Consider the following 20,264-nt stretch of genomic DNA (forward strand, 5'->3'; position numbering starts at 1 on the left):
TAGATGTTTACATTGTTTCCAGGTATTTGCAATTGTAAAGAATACCAAGATACAGACTTGCAACTAGTAGTTAAATAAGTTCTGGGTGGGTGGGGGGGAATCTAATGCACAGCATGGTGATTATAGTCAACAGTACTGTGTTATAACCTCAAAGGTGCTAAGAGACTAGATATTAATTGTTCACACCACAAAAAAGAAATAATTATGTGAGGTGATAGAGGTGTTAGCTAATGCTACAGTGGTAATCATATTGCAACATACAAATGTATTAAATCACATTGTACACCTTAAACTTACACAATGTTATATGTCAATTTAAAAAAAAAAGACCAGGATGAATATCTTTATGTTAATCTTTGCACACATATATGAGTGTCACCTTAGAATTTATTCTTGGAAGTGAAATTATAGGAAGAAGGGGTATGAAGTATAGAAGCCTTTTGATAAATATCAACCAGCTGGTTTCTGGGTTAGAAGATTTTTGAAAATTCCTCTCATGATACTCGACCACATTTATAAAACATCACTTGAGAAATAGAAGAGTCAGTATAGTCATTTCCTAAAGAGCTTATGAGCAACTGAGTATATTTATCTTGAAATGGAAGTAATTATTTATTTCCTTAAAATATAAGATGCTCATTTCTATATTTGTTATAGATACAACCCAGAATTTGCATCAGTTCTCTTCTGTGAGCCTTAAATGTTTAGCTAGGACACTGCCTTTCCCTAATGGCTTTCATCTGCCTTTCCAAGTGATATCAGGTGCCAGCATGCTGTCCCTGGGCCTTATCGGTGACACAGGGTCTCCAGAAGGAACGAGCCCATAAACGCCAAGTCATTGTGTGCGAGGGATGGGCCGCTTCAGCCAGCAGCTGATTACCTGCTCCTGGAGCCCAGCCCAGCTGACACTGCTTAGGAAGAGGCTTTGAGATCTAATTAAGATCCGTTTCCCTGCTCTGTCACAGCACCCCGTAAAGACTGCCAGGCAATAATGAAGGTTCTTTTACTGAAAGACCCTAAGGAGGACGACTGTGGCCAGGATCCCTACATCAGGGTAAGTACCTGACACACCTGGTCCCCGAAAGCCCAACACTGCCTTGTGATTGAAGTCAAGGGGAGGGTCCATCTGCTAAAACTCTGAGGAACTGGCGCAGAATAAGTTGTGAAATAGGACCTTTTCCTTATTTTCCAAACAACCCTGGCCAATTCAAAACCATATTCTTTTACCTGCAGGAATTAGGATTATATGGACTCGAAGCCACTTTGATCCCTGTTTTATCATTTGAGTTTTGGTCTCTTCCCAGTTTTTTGGAGAAGGTAAGATTCATCAGTGTCTGAGCACCATCGTTTCTGAATGAGACACGTTTGGTTTCTGTAGACTCCTACAGAATTCTAGGGGAAGGACCCGTTTGCTAGCCCTCATCTCACTACCCAACTGTAAAACAAGGACGGCACGAGCTCACCTGCTCCAGGACTTGGCTGCTACTGGATCCTCAGCCCAAGCCTCTATCAGCGGCCCCAGAAAGCCACCCAACCTGGAGGTGGGCCCGTAAGGAGGCCCGGGAGAGCCAGTCATGCTGAGGCACCAAGCCTGTGCTGCTCTTGGCCACGCAGACCCTTCACCTTCCTCCTGTCGTTCAGTCCACGCCCCTGACCTCAGCGAAGCGCAGAAGAGCTGTTGTTTCTCCCCAGGTTGGGCAGCTTGGCGGAGTTCTCCAGCAGATAAGAGGGAGAGTTGGGACTGCTTCCATGTATTGGAGCGATAGTTATGGCCAGGGAGAGTCCCAGGAAAGCCCTCCAAATGCTTCCGACTAAAGATTCAGGGCCCAGCACCCCAGGCCCCATCAGTGTGCACCCTGTCACCGGACATCTCCCCGGGGGCACCGTTCTAGACACGTGGGCCCAGAGCCAGGGCGGCTTCGTGGGACTGGTGTGCCCAGCCCTGCCCACCGGGCTCCCGGGCCGCTGTGAGCATCAGGTTCACCCCCGTGCTCTGCATGTCAGAGCCCACCTGTCACTCTGTGGAGGACCTCTCTGCTATCTCCCTTCGCTCTGAGCTGAAGATTGAATTATTCATTCAACAGTTTAGTCAGCAAATATTGATTTGGCATCTGCCCTGGGTCTGTGTGCTGTGAGGAATGTATAATGGACCCACATCGCATGCTCTTCCGTAAGCAGCTTTAACAGGGAACCAGAGCTCATCATTTGAAATCTTTGCTGGGCCCCTGTGCTCATAAAAATACTAGAGTCTCTGTGGGAGCTTCTCCATCACCCCCAGCCAGTTTGTTTCATGAGGGGCTTCCTGGACTCGCTCTCTGAAGCTCCTGTTGGGCAGTGAGCGAGCGCACGGGCTTGGGAATCATAGGGGCATGTGCTCAAGTGCCGGCTCTGCCCCTCACCTTGAACTAGTTCTTTATCCTCGCCAAGCCTCTGTGTCTTAATCCGTGCGATGCAAATAGTGCCACCCGTCTCACAGGGCACTTTCACAGATTCAGTGCAGGATTATGTGTATAACAGCCCAGTGCCCAGCTCAGAATACGTGTTCAATAGATTTTATCACCATTTTTATGCTCAAAAACCAGGGCTTCAGCATGGATATCACTCCTTGAATGTTCCAGCTTTCTTATGGATGCAGGTCAAGTCTACCGTCCTGCCTGCACCCTAGCCACACCCAGACTGAGTCACATTGTCCCTTGGCTCCATTACACCTGCCACCCTGCATCACACTGGCCTCTCCCTCCCCAAGACTGTGTGAGCTCCTTGAGGGAAATGCTGTGAATTTACCTGTATGTCCTTAAAGGCCTAGAGTAGTTCCAGGCGCATAGTAAGCTCTGTCTTGAGTGGATGGATGGATGGATGGATGGATGGAATTAGTTTGCCTGCTGCTATTGTGAAGCATTTAGAATTCTGGAAAATGTTGAACTTGACTGTCATATAAAATGCCTTTGCTGTTGTTTGGTGTGCAGCTGTCTCACCCTGAAGGTTACGGGGGCCTCATTTTTACCAGCCCCAGAGCAGTGGAAGCAGTGGAGCTGTGTTTGGAGAAAGACAATAAAACCGAAGGTAAGGGTGGGTCTGCTGTGAATGCCACTGGACTTCGCTTTGTCCTGTTGGTGATACTAGATTCCAGAAATAGCTGGACTTCAGGTTTGAGAAAGTGCAATGACTTTTAGTCAAAAACTATTTAGGTACCAAGTTACTTCGTGTTTTTGGAACCTTTGGAGGGAGCAGAAGATGAAATTCCTTCTTCTAAGCTGTTTCTTAGTGTCCCACACAGAACGACATGTTACATGGTAGCCTTCTGACCGGGGTGAGCGCTTCGTGGCACTGCGTCACCAGGAAGCAGGAGACGGTGCTACCTCCTAAATGCCCAGACGGGTGCCGCTGTGGGGGGTCTCCACGTGCACCCACCAGGTGGTCACAGTATGTGGGCGCCAGTCTCTTTCCTCACAGGGCCGATGGGAAGGTCCAACAGCACATGAGAACAGTGCGTGCCGAGCCAGCACTCGATGATGTGACCCCGCCCAGGCCTCCTTCTCGCTTCCTTCCCTCTCTGCCAGAGCCCGGCTCTCAGACTGAACACCACCTTAGTCTGTCCCATCAGACAGCTTTGAGCTAACATGTGTGGAGTGCCTGCTGTATACCAGGCTCTATATTAGCTTGACATTCGCAATCTCATTCAATCCTGGACCAGCCAGAGACTCACCTACTGTGGTCCTCATTTTACAGATAAGAATGCTGAGGCTTGGGGAGAGTCAGCACCTGTCCAAGGCCCTGGAGCCCGTCTGTCAGGCCGGACCAGCTCCAGTTATACTAACAGGGGGAGGCAGCGGGACGGGTGGTTATCAAAGGGCTTTGCAGTCAGTTAGGCCTGGCCTCAGATGGCCATTCTGACCTTGGCGGCTTCCTTGACCGCGCTGAGCCTCAGTTTCCTTGTTTGTAAAGTGGGCACAATAATACTTGCATCCCAGGATCGTCACTTCTACCACTAGTTAGAGCTCCTCTAGGGCCTACCGTGTGCCACACCAGGCCCTGGCTGCTTTATCCATGAGGTAGGTATGGTTAGTATCCCCGCCTGACAAATGAGGAGCCTGTGGAGCAGAGGGCATGAAACTCTCCAAGACCACACGGTCTGTAAGTCACAGTTTTAAGATTCTAGCTGCGGAGTCTGAGTCCCAAAGTGAAGCATTCAGGACATCTCCTGGTGCGTGGTGACACTGAGCAAGTGACAGTGCAGAGTGGTCCTTATCTTTACAGTCAATTAGGCTTTCATTATAGCCAAAACAATCACCAACTCGGTGATTTCATATACGCAGTTACCTCCTATTGAGGAGAAAGTCTAACGCTTTTCTTAGGGATGAGGACTTGTGCTGTCCAATCCTCAAGGCAACTCAGAACCGGAAGTACTGTTATTTCCAAAATGGAGAAAGAAGACTCGAGATGGAGAAGCGTGTGTATTCTCTCCCAGTGGTGCTTCAGGAATCTTGGTCTTACAGTTGTGCTTTCCCTTTTGTATGTGTTCTGAGGATGAAGATGATGAAAAAGAAAAAATCCCCAGCATGGACACTATACCTTTTTATAATGCTTTATAGTTTAAAAAGCATTTTCCCATACATTTTCTTTTTTTCTTTTTTTTGATTGAAGTATAGTTGGTGTACAATATTATATAAGTTACAGGTGTACAATATAGTCCATACATTTTCTTATTTTGATTGTTACAACAACTTTATGAATACAGGCAGGAGAGGTGTAGTTAATCCCCGTTATCTCGACAGGGAAACAGAGGAGGTGGGTCAGCTGACTTGCGAGGAACGAGCCCAAGTTAAGGGGCAGAGCCAGCTCTGAAGCCGGGCATTCTGATTTCACCCAGGGCTTGCTCCAACTCATATCTGCTATGATGCTTGGAGAATGGTTTGTTCACATGCTGTAGATAATGTTTAAATAAATATTATTTACGTTTGTGGGGTAGGAAAGGAAAGAAGGTGAAACTCAGTCTTTTATCGCTTTTTAAAAGGGAATTTCTCACGGGAGTGTAAAGGGTAGAGTAACACTATTGAATTTAAGGGAAAATTACACTCATAGTCAGATCTTAGGAAGGAAGAACCAGTGTTTCCTTATCTTCTAAAAGGATGTTGAATGCCAAGTGGCCTTGTGATACATTTATACTGCCCACTTTCTCTTGGTTTTTCTTTAATCCATATTTAAAGATGTTTATTTTTTGTCATCAAATGATAGTGTTCTCTATTAAATTGTGTTTGTTTATGAACCTGATATTTATTCTCTTCTTTGACCTAATAGATAAATGAGCCTTCCCATCTGAGATGACAGTTTCTTGACTGCTTTCAGATTTATATCCCGAATAAAACCAGTCATATTGCTTTATTAGACATTTAAGTTGCCTCTTTTTCACGACCAGTAATTTTTTCTTTAAAAGTCTAGATTATGGGGGGACATCCCTGGCTGTCCAGTGGTTAGGACTCAGCACTTTCACTGCCATGGCCCCGGGTTCAGTCCCTTGCTAAGATCCCGCAAGCTGCGTAGCACGGCCAAAAAAAAAACAGAAAAAAGTCTAGATTTTTGAATTTTAATATTACCATGCAAATTAATTCTTCAAGTTATGTTTACTAGTATGCACTAAAAATCCTTCTAGTGCCAACTGTGGAAGTGATTTGATACTTAATGCCTTCAATAAGGAAGGCATGTTGAAACATTTGCCAAAGTGATTTTAAAAATTTTGCCTGCGGAATATGGACAATATAAAAATGGATTTTAGTTTGAGATGCTGTTCTTTCTATTTGGTTATTAATAATTTTCCTTGCTCACAAGTTTTTAGGATGAACAAACAGCCTTGGGCAGCAGTCCAAATGGCCGCTTTGGTATTTGCAACTCACATCAAATTTCATGTTTTACAGTCTGGAGAAAGTCTCTGCAAGAAAAATGGAATGCTAAGTCAGTGTATGTGGTGGGAAATGCTACTGCTTCTCTAGGTAAGCAGTCAAGGTACAAATAAAACACCAAAGAATGACTGTGATATTGTGATTATAATAAGAAATATATATTTGGTCTTTGTCCCTGTTCCTGGCACAGAGCTCCTAAAACCCTTGGAATTTCCTGAGTGATAAAAAAGATAAGGTGGGGCTTCCCTGGTGGCGCAGTGGTTGAGAGTCCGCCTGCCGATGCAGGGGACACGGGTTCGTGCCCCGGTCCGGGAGGATCCCACAAGCCACGGAGCGGCTGGGCCCGTGAGCCATGGCCGCTGAGCCTGCGCGTCCAGAGCCTGTGCTCCGCAGCGGGAGAGGCCACAGCAGTGAGAGGCCCGCGTACCACAAAAAAAAAAAAAAAAAAGATAAGGTGTACTTTGTTATTCATAACAAACCTCTTTCAACTCCACCTGAGATGACTTTTAAATGGGGTGACTTTTGGAAAGCCCCTTAAATTGGAGGCTAGTTGCCATGGGAACCAATCCTCCGATTAGAGTAGGAACTTTCAGCCTCATGCCCTCCCTGCCTCCTACTTCCAGGGAGAAGACATCAGCCAGAGGTTGAATTAATCAATCAATTATGGCTGTGTATGAAGCTGCCATAAAAATCCAGAAGGACAGTAATGCGGAGGGTGCTGGGAGGCTGGAGCCAGGAGAGGGCACGGAAGCTCAGGCCCTCCCCGCATACCTGCCTGCTACACCTCTTCCATCTGGCTGTTCATTTACACCCTTTGAAATATCCTTTGTAATAAATCTGCAGTAGTTAGTAAACCATCTTCCTGAGTTCTGTGAGCTGTTCTAGCAAATGATCCAACCCAAGGAGTGGGTTGTGAGAACCTCCGATTTAGAGCTGGTCAGTCAGAAGCACAAGCAGAGAGCTGGGTCTGAAGTGGGAGCAGTTTGTGGGACTGAGCCTTCCATCCTCGGGATATGACGCTACCTCCCAGTAGAGAGTGTCAGACTTGAGTTCACTTGTAGGACACCTAGCTGAGAACTGGAGAATTGCTTGGTGTGGAAAACCCACACATTGGGTAACCAGAGTGCAGACGTGTGGTGATGAGAGCAGAGGAGGAAAAGAGGAGGTTTCCTTCCACACTGACTTAGCTTTGTTCATTGAACACTATAGTTCAGTTTAAAACATGATTTTTTTCCTTTTTAAATTTACAAAAAGTAATTAATTAGTTAACTATATAATGCTGCTGATAAGGGTGCGGTGAAACAAATGTATTCAAATATTGCTAAATGGCATTGAAATTTGGTTCACATCTTTTGAGAAGTACTTGGTTGGCATGTATTCAAAAGCTTTGCCAAAATAGTTGTACCCTTTGGCCCACTAATCCCTTTGCTGGTAAAATCTGTCCAAGCTGTTTCGAAGAAGACTTACAGAGAAGTTATAAATACAAGGCAAGGAACAATTTTTCCTGAACCTTTTGAAACTAAGTTGCTGATAATGATGCCTTACCATCCAAAGCCACAGGTCTAGGGAGGGCAGGGCTGGGACCCAGCTCCCTCTCGTCTCCCTACACCAGCCTCCAAGGGGAGACTTGCTCCATGTCATTTGTAAGGCATGTGCCTTTGTACTTGCACATTTTAAAAACAACACAGGAACAGGACTTTAATAACCATGTAAAGAAATACATTTTGTTGTTGTTGTTTTCCAGTGAATAAAATTGGCCTGCATACAGAAGGAGAAAACTGTGGAAATGCAGAAAAGCTTGCAGAGTACATTTGTTCTAGTAAGTAGAACAAGGTCGCCCCAAATGAAGCCCATTTATTTTTGTTGGTCGGTCTCACAACCAGCGCCTCGGGAAAGGGCCACCTCCTCGGTGATGATGCTGATACTGTGGCTGATGGGTGTGTGCCGCTCCAAGACCGTGGCTGCCTTGTATCTGCATCTGTCTGTGCTGGTCTGAGATCCAGCCTACTGCCCTCCACCCCCTCCACCCAAGGACTTGAGACAACTTGAACGTGACACAGAATAAAAGGGCTGGAGACAAAACCAGAAGCAAGACCCTCTGCAGGGATTGTAAGGGGAGTGGAAGCAGCAGAAGCTGCCGGCACCGTCCCTCTGTCTGCCGGCTCCCCGCCTTCCTGGTAGGAGTCTCTTCCCTGTCCGAATTCCCCCCCCACAAAGCCCGCTCCCCCTAAAGAGCCCACTCAGCCCCCCATAAGCTCATCACTGGGCAGCATATGGGCTGAGACTTAAAATGGCAAGGGTTCTGGGGATACTTGTGTTTAAATAAGGATTAAGCTTTAATTATGAACGTTTCGGCTTCTGACGAAACATGGGCCAAGATTTTTGGAGCAGAACTCTCCGAGAGAGAGGACGGAGAGGCTCGATATGTACTTGCAGGGGAGCCCCACCTCCAAGTTGTGTGTCCCAGTCTCTCCCCTACACGTCTGATCCAACTGCACACACATGCTCTTGTGTCCTTGTCACTTGGATCCCTCCCTGAGAGATGTGTGACATCAGACCCCCACGTGAAAGATGACACAGAACCAGCTTGCCTTCTGTCACTGAGAGGGAATCAGAGCTTCGCTCCTCGGGGTCAGGGGGTGTGGAACTGTCTGCGAGGGCCAGATACGCCGTCTTTGCGGCCACATCCTCTGCCCGTCGTAGCACGAGAGCAGCCGTAGACCATGGGCTGGGTTCTGACCTGGGTTTGCGGTTTGCAGACCCTTTCTAGAGCTTGCTGAGCTAGAAGACAGGGGCAGGTTGGCTGCTGACGCCTGAGGTTTTGCTCTGAGGTGGTCCCAGGAGAGGGGTGTCTTCTCTGCCCCTGGGGTGGTGGTTTCAGGGTGGGCAGGGAGCCAGGACACCTTAACCGGGAATTTTTACGGCTTCTGGGACCGTGGTGCGTGGTTTTGTGTCTGGACGTGGTGTGTAAGAACATTTCTTCTCCAGGTAACGATCTCTAAAGTCTGAGGAGGCCTTCCTGTCACGAGCCAGTGCTGTTGGTGAAGGTTCTCAAGCTCGTGTGTTTCTGTTGACCCCTAGGAGCTGGACCTGAAAAAGTCGCACATCCTCCACTTCCCCGTGGACCAGGCCCCCTGGAGCTCAGGCAGGGGATGGCAGAGGGACTTCCCAGGTTCCCAGTTGGCTCTCCTTTCTCCCCTTTTCTTTTAAGAACTATTTTATTTCCTCTTTCCTGGGTCACTGTATGCGCTGTGTTAACATCGAGGACGAGACGTTCCTGGGTGGTCAGCGTGTTCCTGACGCGCCCCCTGCCTCGCCTCATTTGGTCCTCACTACCGTCCACTGCAGGCTGCACAGTCCAGTATGGCAGCCAGGAGCCACATGTGCCTATTTAAATATAAATCAATTTAAATTAATCGAAATAAAAACGTGGCTCCCCCGTCACACCAGGCACAGGCCACAGCTCAGCTGTCACTGGCGGCTCAGGCACCACAGGGGCAGCCTAGGGGCACCCAGCATCACCCAGCGCTCTTCTCAATGGTGCTGTTGTCCAGGCTACGGGGACCGAGTGACCATCCAAGGTCCCAGAGCTGGGAGGGGACAGGCGGGAGGGCAGACTCCACACGGCACGGCCCGTGTCCACCCCGTGGGTCCTGATGAGTCTTCAGTTCGCACTTGGAATAGCATCCACATGAGAGTCCGTCTGACGCTGGCAGGACGTTCTCCCCGGTTCTCCCCAGGCGTTAATGATTTTCTCCCCCAGTCAGCTCTGAAGCTTGATCTTTAAAAGCCAAGAATCTACTTCAGTGCTTGGAGTAAACAGGCCAGTTCATAGTTATTGCTTATTTATTTTACTTAAACACTTATTTATTCTGTCACAGGCACTGTTATAAGCGCCTAAAGCTATTAGCTCATTTAATCTGAAAGCTCGTCGTTCTGACAGACGGTTCTTCCCTCCTGGGCTATCTCCGCTAAGGGAAAAGGAAGTATCAATACAAGTTAAGTGGTCCAAGGTAGAAGAGCATTTCAACATTTTGAGAGAGAGCGAAGGAGGGGGAGGGTGTCAGAGGCAGACAGATTGTGCGGGTTATTTGAACTGTCCCCCTGGACTTGCGCTGAGCTGACCAAGGGCTCGTCCCTGCAGCCTCGCCCACTTGCTGGGCTCTCCTTCTGTCGCCCAGTCAGTCTCGTGGTCCTAATTACCTATGTTAAGTGCCCACCGCCTGCACAACTGGACCCTCCCTCACAGCAGGCCTGAGAGGGCACGGTCATCGCAGTCCTGGAGGGCGTGAGAGTTCTACAGACACTCACATCTCCTCCAGCGAAATGACATTTACGCGCTCAGTCTAGTTCTTAATCACCAGCAGTGACTGTGTACAGAGCTCCCGCTCCAGCTGCATAACATCCTCTTAGGACTTTCAACACAGCTGCTGTCCTCAGCCCGACAGCCCAGCGGGCCAGGCCCCCTTCCCGTTAAAGGAACGCGGAGCAGAGCATCTGAGCCCCGTGGTTCACCATCCCGCGTCGGGTTAGACTCCTGCCGGGCCCCTGTCGCTCCCTGTCGTCCTGGGGACACCTCACCTCTCACCCCTGTGTAATCAACCGGCTTTTACATTGGCCTATTTAGCTTTGACCTGTTTGGGTTAAAAATCAGTAGGCAGTGAGGTCATCCCAAAAAGGAAATTTTTTTAAAATAATGAATCATTTATGTTCCATAAACGATCTTATGACAAAGAGGAAGGGTTGGGTGGTTGAGCTATGCCGTTTTTGGAGATGCTGTCAGTTCACATGGTGATGAGATGGGCCAGAGAGGTCCTCATCCACCAGAGTTTGTTTCCCGTAAATGTACCCAGTAATCTGCTCCATTGTTCAGTCATGGAAGCGTCCCGTGAGGAGTTTTGCTCAGGACATAATCCATTCGGGAGTGCTTTGGCTTCTTGGAGGAGGTTAGCACCCAGGAAGTACAGTCACGGGATGTCTCTCCTCTCCTGCGGCAGGTCTCAACCAGGACATTTTCAGGTTTTCCTCCCTTGTGCTGCTGTGGTGGTGCTTTGCCATGAAGCCAGCTGAGCTGGTTGGTCCTGCTCGGCCTGCCTCTCCACCGGGCACTGGGGGTGCAGTGGGAAAAAGATGCCCGCCCTGCACCAGGATGTGCGTCCAACTCCCCATCTCCCTAGTAGTGACCAGCAGTCAGAGAACACAGATGAGCAGCTCAGTGCTCTGCTGGACCCGCAGAAGAAAGGCTGTGAAGGGCCGATTCTGGAATCTTCCGGAAGCCCCTTGCACACCCCTGGGGTTGAGGCTGCAGGAAAAGTAGGCCCCTGGTTTGGCTGCTGTCCTACAGCTGCCCCACAGCAGGTGCTGGGGAGGGTCTGTGGGAGCCGCTTTGGCCCCTAGGCTCCTGGACACCCCACCACCAAACACACACACGGACACACACACACTGGAGGGACACCTGGGCTCTGGTTCAGAATAGCACCTGGTCATGGCTTTGAAAGTGTGTCATGAGGGATGGCATCTATACTGCGTGAAAACATTTCCTCACACTGGAAAAGAGAAAGCGGTGAACATCTGTTATCTACAGTATATTTAAAAGTTTTCCAATTGCTTGTGTTCTTTTATGTCGGTACTGTACTTACAGAGCCGTTTAAATAAAACACTCGCTGGTTTGTAATTATTGGACAACTTGAAATAAGGACGCCTACAGTCATTCCTGTTGTTTAGCTGGGCCTTCGTGGAGATGGTGCCGGAGGGGGAGAGCTTGGCTTGTTCCCCCCTCTGATTGCAGGCACCGAAAGGGGATGTGTTCAGAGAGATCTTCCAGATGTGAGGAAATGCGTCTTTGTGCCTGACCAGCACTCGCTCCAGCTCTTTACATCTGATGGACAGACGGAAGGGGAGAGCGGTCGCCTCCACTAAAGTGCTTTGTTCTCACAGTGCGGAGGATTCCCATCTGACCGCCCATCAGTTTTGCTGGGAGGTGGTGTCTCACACGCTGTCTCCACGGCTCTGCAGAGCGAGGCCTGCGGCTGAGTCTCCCAGGGCGGAGATGTGCGCAGGGACAAGAGGCTGGGACCCCGCGCGGCCAGCCCTCGGCCCTCGGCCCTCGGGCTCCTGGCCTGGCGGCCGAGAAGTGTCCTTACAGCTTCACTGCAGCGGCTGCCGTCTCCTGCCTCCTCGTGGCGGGAGCCCAGGCTCCAAACGCCTCCCGGCCCATCCGGGCTCCTCCAGAGGCAGAAACGGTTGCTCCAAGGCCACCACCAGGCCTGACCTCTAACCTGACTCTGGTCACTGCACTCTAAGTGGTGACTGCTGCCCGGAGCCACCACGACGGGAGGGACTTAGGGAGCAGGGGTGACAGCAGCCCCGGGCTCTTGCGGATGTTAGTAGTCTAGCGCTGTTGCCCACGTGACCCCCCTGAGCTTCCTCCCGCTCACGGTCCTGGAACCAAAGACGCAGGGCAGGGCCCGGGGCTGTGTCTCCATCTACAGAGTCTGCCTGTTTATTCGCAGGGGAGTCGTCAGCACTGCCTCTTCTGTTTCCCTGTGGAACCCTCAAAAGAGAAATCTTGCCGAAAATGCTCAAGGACAAAGGTGACTCCCCCTCCTCTCTGGGGTCCACCGAGAGCCTTCGCGGTGGCGGAGTGTCAGCCCTGGGGACCTACAGGGAGAGCAGGCCTGGGATGGACCGGCCAGGCCGGAAGGTGCAGGGTGCAGTCCTCCCTCCTGCTTCAGATCCGCTCCCATCCACCCGCTCAGCTCAGCTGGGAGCATGCAGAGGGGCACGGGGCCTTCCCTGGGAGGTCGGGTGGGCAGTGGCGTGGTGGCGACCCTGGGGCGGGCACGTGTGGAAACCAGTCCAAGCGTGGAGCTGATCTCATCACACACTCAAAGCAGCGTCCACCAGCCCAGCCAACCTAGGATCGCTCCAAGTCCATCCCCCCGGGCTCCATCCCAAGGTGCCAGGGACCAAGGTGTCCAGGCCCTAGTAGGCTCGTGGCTTCAGCCCGCAGGCTGGTAAAACTCCCTCCAAGCTCTGCCTGCAGCCCTGGCCCTCAGTGTGGGATTCCACACGGACAGCATCCGTGGGGGAGCGTCCCGGGCCAATCCCGCGGGCAACCCACACAAACACGGGAACAAAAGGCGTCCGTGGTATGAAGGAAGGCCGAGTTTTCGGGATCCTCATCCTTCTTCTGCCATCTCAGCCTCCTCTACCGCGTGAGCCACTCCGCAGTGTTAAGCAGGGTGCAGAGGGCCGGCCGAGTCTGCTCGCACTGAGCCCACACCTCTCAGCTCCCGGCGGCTTGTTCCGGGAGGGTCCTGCAGCACTGGGCGGTCTCCACTACCTGTGCCCCGCAGTGTGTTCCCGGGGCAGTGAAGTCTGTCTTCTGGCTTGTGTCCCGATTGTGTCCAGGGATTCCCGTGGAGAGCTTAACCGTCTACCAGACGATCCCACACCCAGGGATCCAGGGGAACCTCAACAGCTACTATTCCCGGCAGGTGTGTGGGGTTTCCAGGGAGCTGGGCGGGCAGGGCAGAGGGGCGCAGGCCTCCCGCCGCTGGTTCTGCCATCCCCAGCTGTGCCACTTGGAGGAGGCCATCTTTTGGCTCCATCTCTGTATCTGGGAAGTCGGAATAGACCTATCTCTAAGGTTTTTACAAGGATTAAAGGAGATAATTTACACAAAGCCCTTTGCACAGCCTGGGGTCAGCAGTGGCTTGATGTCATTCTTCATGGTGTGGGGCACTGGTGGAGCTGCAGGGCAGAGGCTGGAGAGGGGCTGGGCCCACGCTGGGAAGGCCTTCAGGGCCCACGGGGGAGTCTGGATTGAATTTGGGAGGCCGCGGGAACCTTTGGAGGCTTCAGTCAGAAGGGTGCACGGTTCTTGTTTGGGCTGATTGAGGTTTTCCACATCTGTATCCAGTAAGACACCTCCCCTTCCTCTCCAGGACAGGCTTCTGAATGCCTGGCTGGTACTCGGAGACCCTGTTAGCACAAACCAAAGCTTTCAGAAAGGCCAAGTGGGCCAGTCTGTCTGCTGTCTGCTCCATTTCCGGAAGGGATGGGGCATTGATGGGGAGCGGGGCTGCTGCCTTACTTGATCAGCGTGCTTTGGCCACACAAGCTAGAGGCATTGTCCACTCTCCTGGGCGCTGGGTCCACGGTGCCTGTGTCCTCTGATCTGGGGGCCTGCAGAGCGACCAAGGAACAGCACCCAGCCTCTCCCATCGCACCCCTCTCTAAACAGTTCCCGACCTGAACTCCGCCTCCGTGGAGCCCAGAACGCCAGCATCAGTGGGGACCCTCCTGCTGTGAATGTACCTGGGCTGCCTGTGGCTGCTTCCTGGGGCTCCGGGGGCTGATGGTGACGGGTAGAGGAGCTCGGCCCCAAGGCAAGGGATTGACCTTGTTCTCTCTGCCTGCAGGGCATTCCCGCCAGCATCACGTTTTTCAGTCCCTCTGGCCTGACACACAGTCTCAAGCATATTCAAGAGTTATCTGGTGACAACATTGACCAGATTAAGGTGAGGTATTCAGTGGGCTTTTGATCTTTTTCAGATGCTCTTTTTTTTTTTTTTTAACTTTTACTAACTAGCCTAGAGTTTCCATGTGAAGTCAAAGCACTCCTGACCTCACAGACGCCCTGATGGAAGCTCTGTAGAAAAGGCAGGGCTGGACTACCCTGGTGGTCCACTGGTTAACACTCTGCACTTCCATTGCAGAGGGCTCGAGTTCCATCCCTGGTCCGGGAAGTTCCACATGCTGCACGGAATGGCCAAAAAAATAAAAAAAGGCCAGGCTTTAGGAGTCCCAGGCCCCGCTTGCAGCTCAGCAGTGCCACTTCCTGGCTGGTGCTCTTGGACTAGTTGCTTAACCTCTCTGAGCCTGTCTCCTCATTTGTAGCATGAGGATAATTATCCCTTTGTGGCTTTTATAGACATGTGTATGGTCTTCCCTGATAGGTTATTCTCAGGATTAGATGGAAGAATTCAGGCAAAGTCCTTAGCTCAGGGCCTGGCACAGGTATTAGCATCCTTTCCCTTTTTCCCCATCTAACCGTCTTGAAATTGTTCTAAAAGTGATTCCCCTTTTCACGTCTTTTAATTCAAAGGATTTCCATTCGCACCTTTAGGGACTGTTTGTTAGGAGTCTATAAGTAGTCACAGCGCTGTGGTGCCTGTGATGGGGATGTTCTTAAAGGGCTCAAGGGGGACTGAGGAGGGGGCGTGGGTATGACTGGGAGTGCCCAGGGCAGGCCGCTAGCATTGTGGGCACTCACACAGCCAGGAGTGCAGGCCCTTACCTTTCATGACAGGTGCAGCTCACAGCACCCCTGGGGGGCGGTCAGGACTGTCTCAGTAGTATACACACTGCCGGCCCCTCCCTCCACCCTGGCTGGCACGCTCACTCCGGTCAGTGCCCAAGGACGGAGCACGGGCATCAGCACTGAGCTATCGGGGGCACTGCTCAGGGACACTGTCTGCAGCCTGGGTCCAGCCCTGCAGGCAGGCTCCATGGGCCCAGCCAGGCCCGTGGTGGTGAGTCCGAGAGCGGAGCTCTCCAGACGCCCTCTCTCCTGTGACCAGACGATTTCAGAGGGAATAAAAGGCTCACGGGGAAAAGTCATTTTGTGACCAAGCTGCTTCTCCTGAAATTATGTCTGCTGTTTGCTGGTTCCCAATCTCAGGGAGTTTCTTTCCTCCTTCCTTCCTTCCTTCCTCCTTCCTTCCTTCCTTCCTTCTTTCTTCCTTCCCTTCCCTTCCCTTCCCTTCCCTTCCCTTCCCTTCCTTCCCCTCCCCTCCCCTCCCCTCCCCTCCCCTCCCCTCCCCTCCCCTCCCCTCCCTCCCCTCCCCTCCCCTCCCCTCCCCTCCCCTCCCCTCCCCTCCCCTCCCCTCCCCTCCCTCCCCTCCCGTCCCCTTCCTTCCCTTCCCTTCCCTTCTTTCTTTCCTTTCTTTCTTTCTTTCCTTTTTTTTTTAAACATCTTTATTGGAGTATAATTTCTTTACATTGTTGTGTTAGTTTCTGCTGTATAACAAAGTGAATCAGCTATATATACATATGTCCCCATATCTTCTCCCTCTTGGGTCTCCCTCCCACCCTCCCTATCCCACCCCTCTAGGTGGTCACAAAGCACCAAGCTGATCTCCCTGTGCTATGCAGCTGCTTCCCACTAGCTATCTGTTTTACATTTGGTAGTGTATATATGTGCATGCCACTCTCTCACCTTATCCCAGCTTACCCTTCCCCCTCCCTGTGTCCTCAAGTCCATTCTCTACATCTGCATCTTTATTCCTGTCCTGCCCCTAGGTTCTTCAGAACCTTTTTTTTTTTTTTAGATTCCATATATATGTGGTAGCATATGGTATTTGTTTTCTCTTTCTGACTTCACTCTGTATGACAGACTCTAGGTCCATCCACCTCACCACAAATAACTCAATTTCGTTTCTTTCTATGGCTGAGTAATATTCCATTGTATATATGTGCCACATCTTCTTTATCCATTCATCTGTTGATGGACACTTAGGTTGCTTCCATGTCCTGGCTATTGTAATTAGAGCTGCAGTGAACACTGTGGTACATGACTCTTTTTGAATTATGGTTTTTTCAGGGTATATGCCCAGTAGTGGGATTGCTGGGTCATATGGTAATTCTATTTTTAAGGAACCTCCATACCGTTCTCCATAGTGGCTGTATCAGTTTACATTCCCACCAACAGTGCAAGAGGGTTCCCTTTTCTCCACACCCTCTCCAGGATTTATTGTTTGTAGATTTTTTGATGATGGCCATTCTGACTGGTGTGAGGTGATACCTCATTGTAGTTTGATTTGCATTTCTCTAATGATTAGTGACGTTGAGCATCCTTTCGTGTGTTTGTTGGCAATCTGTATGTCTTCTCTGGAGAAATGTCTATTTAGGTCTTCTGCCCGTTTTTGGATTGTGTGGTTTGTTTTTTTGATATTGAGCTTCATGAGCTGCTTTAAATTTTGGAGATTAATCCTTTGTCAGTTGCTTCATTTGCAAATATTTTCTCCCATTCTGAGGGTTGTCTTTTCGTCTTGTTTATGGTTTCCTTTGCTGTGCAAAAGCTTTTAAGTTTTATTAGGTCCCATTTGTTTATTTTTGTTTTTATTTCCATTTCTCTAGGAGGTGGGTCAAAAAGGATCTTGCTGTGATTTATGTGATAACAGTGTTCTGCCTATGTTTTCCTCTAAGAGTTTTATAGTGTCTGGCCTTACATTTAGGTCTCTAATCCATTTTGAGTTTATTTTTGTGTGTGGTGCTAGGGAGTGTGCTAATTCCATTCTTCTACATGCAGCTGTCCAGTTTTCCCCCAAGCTAATCAAGACAGTATGGTACTGGCACAAAAACAGAACTATCGATCAACGGAACAGGATAGAAAGCCCAGAGATAAACCCACGCACATATGGTCACCTTATCTTTGATAAAGGAGGCAAGAATATACAATGGAGAGAAGACCACCTTTCTTTCTTTTTTAATGTTTCTTTTTTAAAAACAGCCTTTTTTTTTTTGGCCGTGCTGCAGGGCTTTGTGGGATTTTAGTTCCCCAACCAGGGGGCGAACCTGGGCCCTCAGCAGTGGGAGCGCAGAGTCCTAACCACTGGACCACCAGGGAATTCCCTAAAAAATAGCTTTATTGAGATATAATTCACATACGATAAAACTCACTTTCTATGAATTACATATGTACCCTTTTAAAGTGTACAATTCAGTGGTTTTTAGTAAATTCACAGAGGCGCGCCACCATCACCCTCTCGGTGCAGAACATTTCAGAGCCACGAAAGAAACCGCATGTCCATTAGAGTCACTCCCCAACCCCCTAGCAACCACTAATCCAGTCTCTGTCTCTGCAGATCTACCTATTCTGGACTTTTCATATAAACGGAATCATACCATACGTAGCCTTTTGAGACTGGCTTTTTTCAGTTGGCATAATGGTTTCAGGATTTACCCATACCGTCATGTGTCAGTACTTCCTTCCTCTGTATTGCCAGGTAACAGTCCCTTCTATGAATATACCAGAAGGAGTTTCTTGTTGTGGTTTTGGTTTGGATTCCCCTAATGGCTAGTGATGTTGAGCATCTTTTCATGTGCTGTTGGCCATTTTTATATCTTCTTTAGAGAAATGTCTACTCACATCCTTGCCACTTTTTAACTAGGTTGCCTTTTTGTTCAGTTGTAAGAGTTCTTGTTTTCTGGATACAAGTCCCTTATCAGGTATGTGATTTGCAGAAACGTTCTCCCATTCTGTGAGTTGTCTTTTCACTTTTTTAACGGTGTTCTTTGAAGCACAAAAGTTTTCTTTATCTAGTTTTTATTTTATTATTTGTGCTTTTCATCATGTATCTAAGGAAACATTGCCTAATGCAAGGTCATTGAAGATTCACTCCTATGTGTTCTTCTAGTTTTATGGTGTTAGCTCTTACATTTAGGTCTTTGATCCATTTGGAGTTAGTTTTTGTTTATGATGTGAGGTAGGGGTCCAGCTTCATTTTTCTTCCTCAGGGAGTTTCTTGAGGGGTAGCTGCTTCATGGGGGGGAGCGTGGGAGCTACAGGAGCCCGAGCTTCTGTGAGACAGCAGCCTCCTTCCCCTCATTCCCACACGCGCTGGGGAGGAGTGTCAGGCCACAGCGTCCTGAGGTTGTGCAAGGGCGGTATCTTGTTCACACTACCGCCAGCCTGCCTGGGGGGGTGGGGAGGGGGGTGCTGGGCAGGGGCTGCCATTGTCGGGGGGCTCACCTTCACAGACCACTCCCAGGCGGGTCCATGTCCATGGTGTTAGTCCAGAGGGGCGTGGGGATGAGCACGTTCTCTGCCAGAAGCTGTCGATCTTCTCAGTTCACCCCTGCGCTGGCAACTGAGAGGCAGGGTAATTGTGCCCCTTTCACAGATGAGGAAACCAAGGATCAAAAAGGCTACATGATTTGTAATGACAGCTAGCGAGGGCCAGAGTCACAGCGAAAAATCCTGTTCAGCACAAAGTGAGGCTCTGGACGGGACCTTCAGACACGAGCTTGTCTGGAGAGGGGCGTCCTGCTGACGAGGCCCAGGCCGTTGGAGCTTCTAATCTGGGATAACGATGGTCCTACAGGTAGCAGCCGCTGACGGTCACTGGGCGTTTGTCTGTGCCAGGCATGGGGCCATGCGGGTGGTTACACGCATTGCTCAGCTAATCCTCAGAGCAGCCTGAGGAGGAAATCTCTTAACCTTTCTGCTTCACGGAGGAGGGGACGGAGGCCCAGAGAGGGCAGGTCACTTGCTGAGGCCACCGTCCTGTGCAGCTGCGATGTGAACCCGACCCTCTGGCTCCGGGCCCTGGTCCTGACCGCTCGGCTTTCCTAGGGCCCAGCCACCACCCCATGCTGCACGCAGAGCCCCTTTCAGACTGTGTTCAGTGCTCCACCTGGCCCCGCCGTGGCAGGCACTGATTGATTCCAGGCCTCTCCTGCCCGCCCCCCCCCCCACCCCACCAAGCCCGGGCCGCAGGGCTAGCGAGAGCTTGCTCAGGCCGATGGTGAGGCTGTCAAGAGACGGAGGCTTTTTGCAGGCGGTAGAGCTGGGTTCACATCAGGAGGTGTCATCTCATTTATAAGCTCTCACGTGAGGAGTGATGTCCTAACAGACAGGAGGCAACAGGCCCTGATCCCATCGCCCCCTGCGGGTGCACTGAGGCCCCTCTGTCTTCTCCCTGCAGTTCGTGGCCATTGGGCCCACCACAGCCCACGCCCTGGCCGCGCAGGGCCTGCCCGTGAGCTGCACCGCAGAGAGCCCCACGCCGCAAGCCCTGGCTGCGGGCATCAGGACGGCGCTCCAGTCCCATGGATGCTGAGTCAGAGGCCCCAGCGCCCTCCCTGGGCGGAGCTGCCCCTGTGGGCCCAGGACCAGGTGCTACTGCGTCCCGGTGGAGCCGGGCATCGGGCAGGGGCTCCTGGGAAACCGCCCCCTCACACTTCTGCCTCGCGCCCGGGGGAGCCCCCGCCAACACCGAGGCTGGGCCGGGACCCGGGGCCGCATCAGGCCCACGTGCGCCTGACGTCCCTTCGTGGAGTCCAGCTCGGACCCCCGCCCGGCGCACGCGGCTCTGTGGCAGCAGAAGGAAATCAAATAAAGTGCACTGGCCACTCCTGCTGACTGTGCCTTGTTACTTGCTGTCTGTGGTTTCAGTGCAAAGCTGTGTTTGGTGCCCACGTTCTGAGAACTGACAAACCTGGTATGAATAATAAAGTTTGCTGTGCGTGAAGGAGTTTTATTCATCTTACAGAAGGACCTCGAAATTCCTGCTTTGTGGACAACTGTAATTCGAATACAGAGAGGCTTTCTTTCCTTCAGAGACAGAAAAACCGCAT

General features: G+C 50.7%; 1 protein-coding gene across 5 annotated transcripts in view; it reads left to right on the plus strand.

The window, feature by feature from the left end:
* Positions 1-20,264, plus strand: part of UROS (uroporphyrinogen III synthase) — a 34,381-nt gene extending 14,117 nt beyond the window's left edge. The window contains exons 2-10 of one of the 5 annotated variants that reach the window (XM_079899881.1): positions 754-1,054; positions 1,234-1,317; positions 2,967-3,063; positions 5,913-5,987; positions 7,642-7,716; positions 12,410-12,490; positions 13,311-13,396; positions 14,324-14,422; positions 19,613-20,264. In XM_079899881.1, coding sequence (XP_079756007.1) covers positions 992-1,054; positions 1,234-1,317; positions 2,967-3,063; positions 5,913-5,987; positions 7,642-7,716; positions 12,410-12,490; positions 13,311-13,396; positions 14,324-14,422; positions 19,613-19,747 — 795 coding nt within the window. In that variant the 5' untranslated portion in view covers positions 754-991 and the 3' untranslated portion in view covers positions 19,748-20,264. Of the gene's footprint in view, positions 1-753; positions 1,055-1,233; positions 1,318-2,966; positions 3,064-5,912; positions 5,988-7,641; positions 8,075-12,409; positions 12,491-13,101; positions 13,263-13,310; positions 13,397-14,323; positions 14,423-19,612 lie in introns of those variants that run through there. The other 4 variants (XM_079899880.1, XM_079899882.1, XM_079899883.1 and 1 more) reach the window with 4 other exon arrangements.

Source organism: Stenella coeruleoalba (genome assembly GCF_951394435.1).
Source record: "Stenella coeruleoalba genome assembly, chromosome: 16".
In the NCBI taxonomy this organism is placed as follows: domain Eukaryota; kingdom Metazoa; phylum Chordata; class Mammalia; order Artiodactyla; family Delphinidae; genus Stenella; species Stenella coeruleoalba.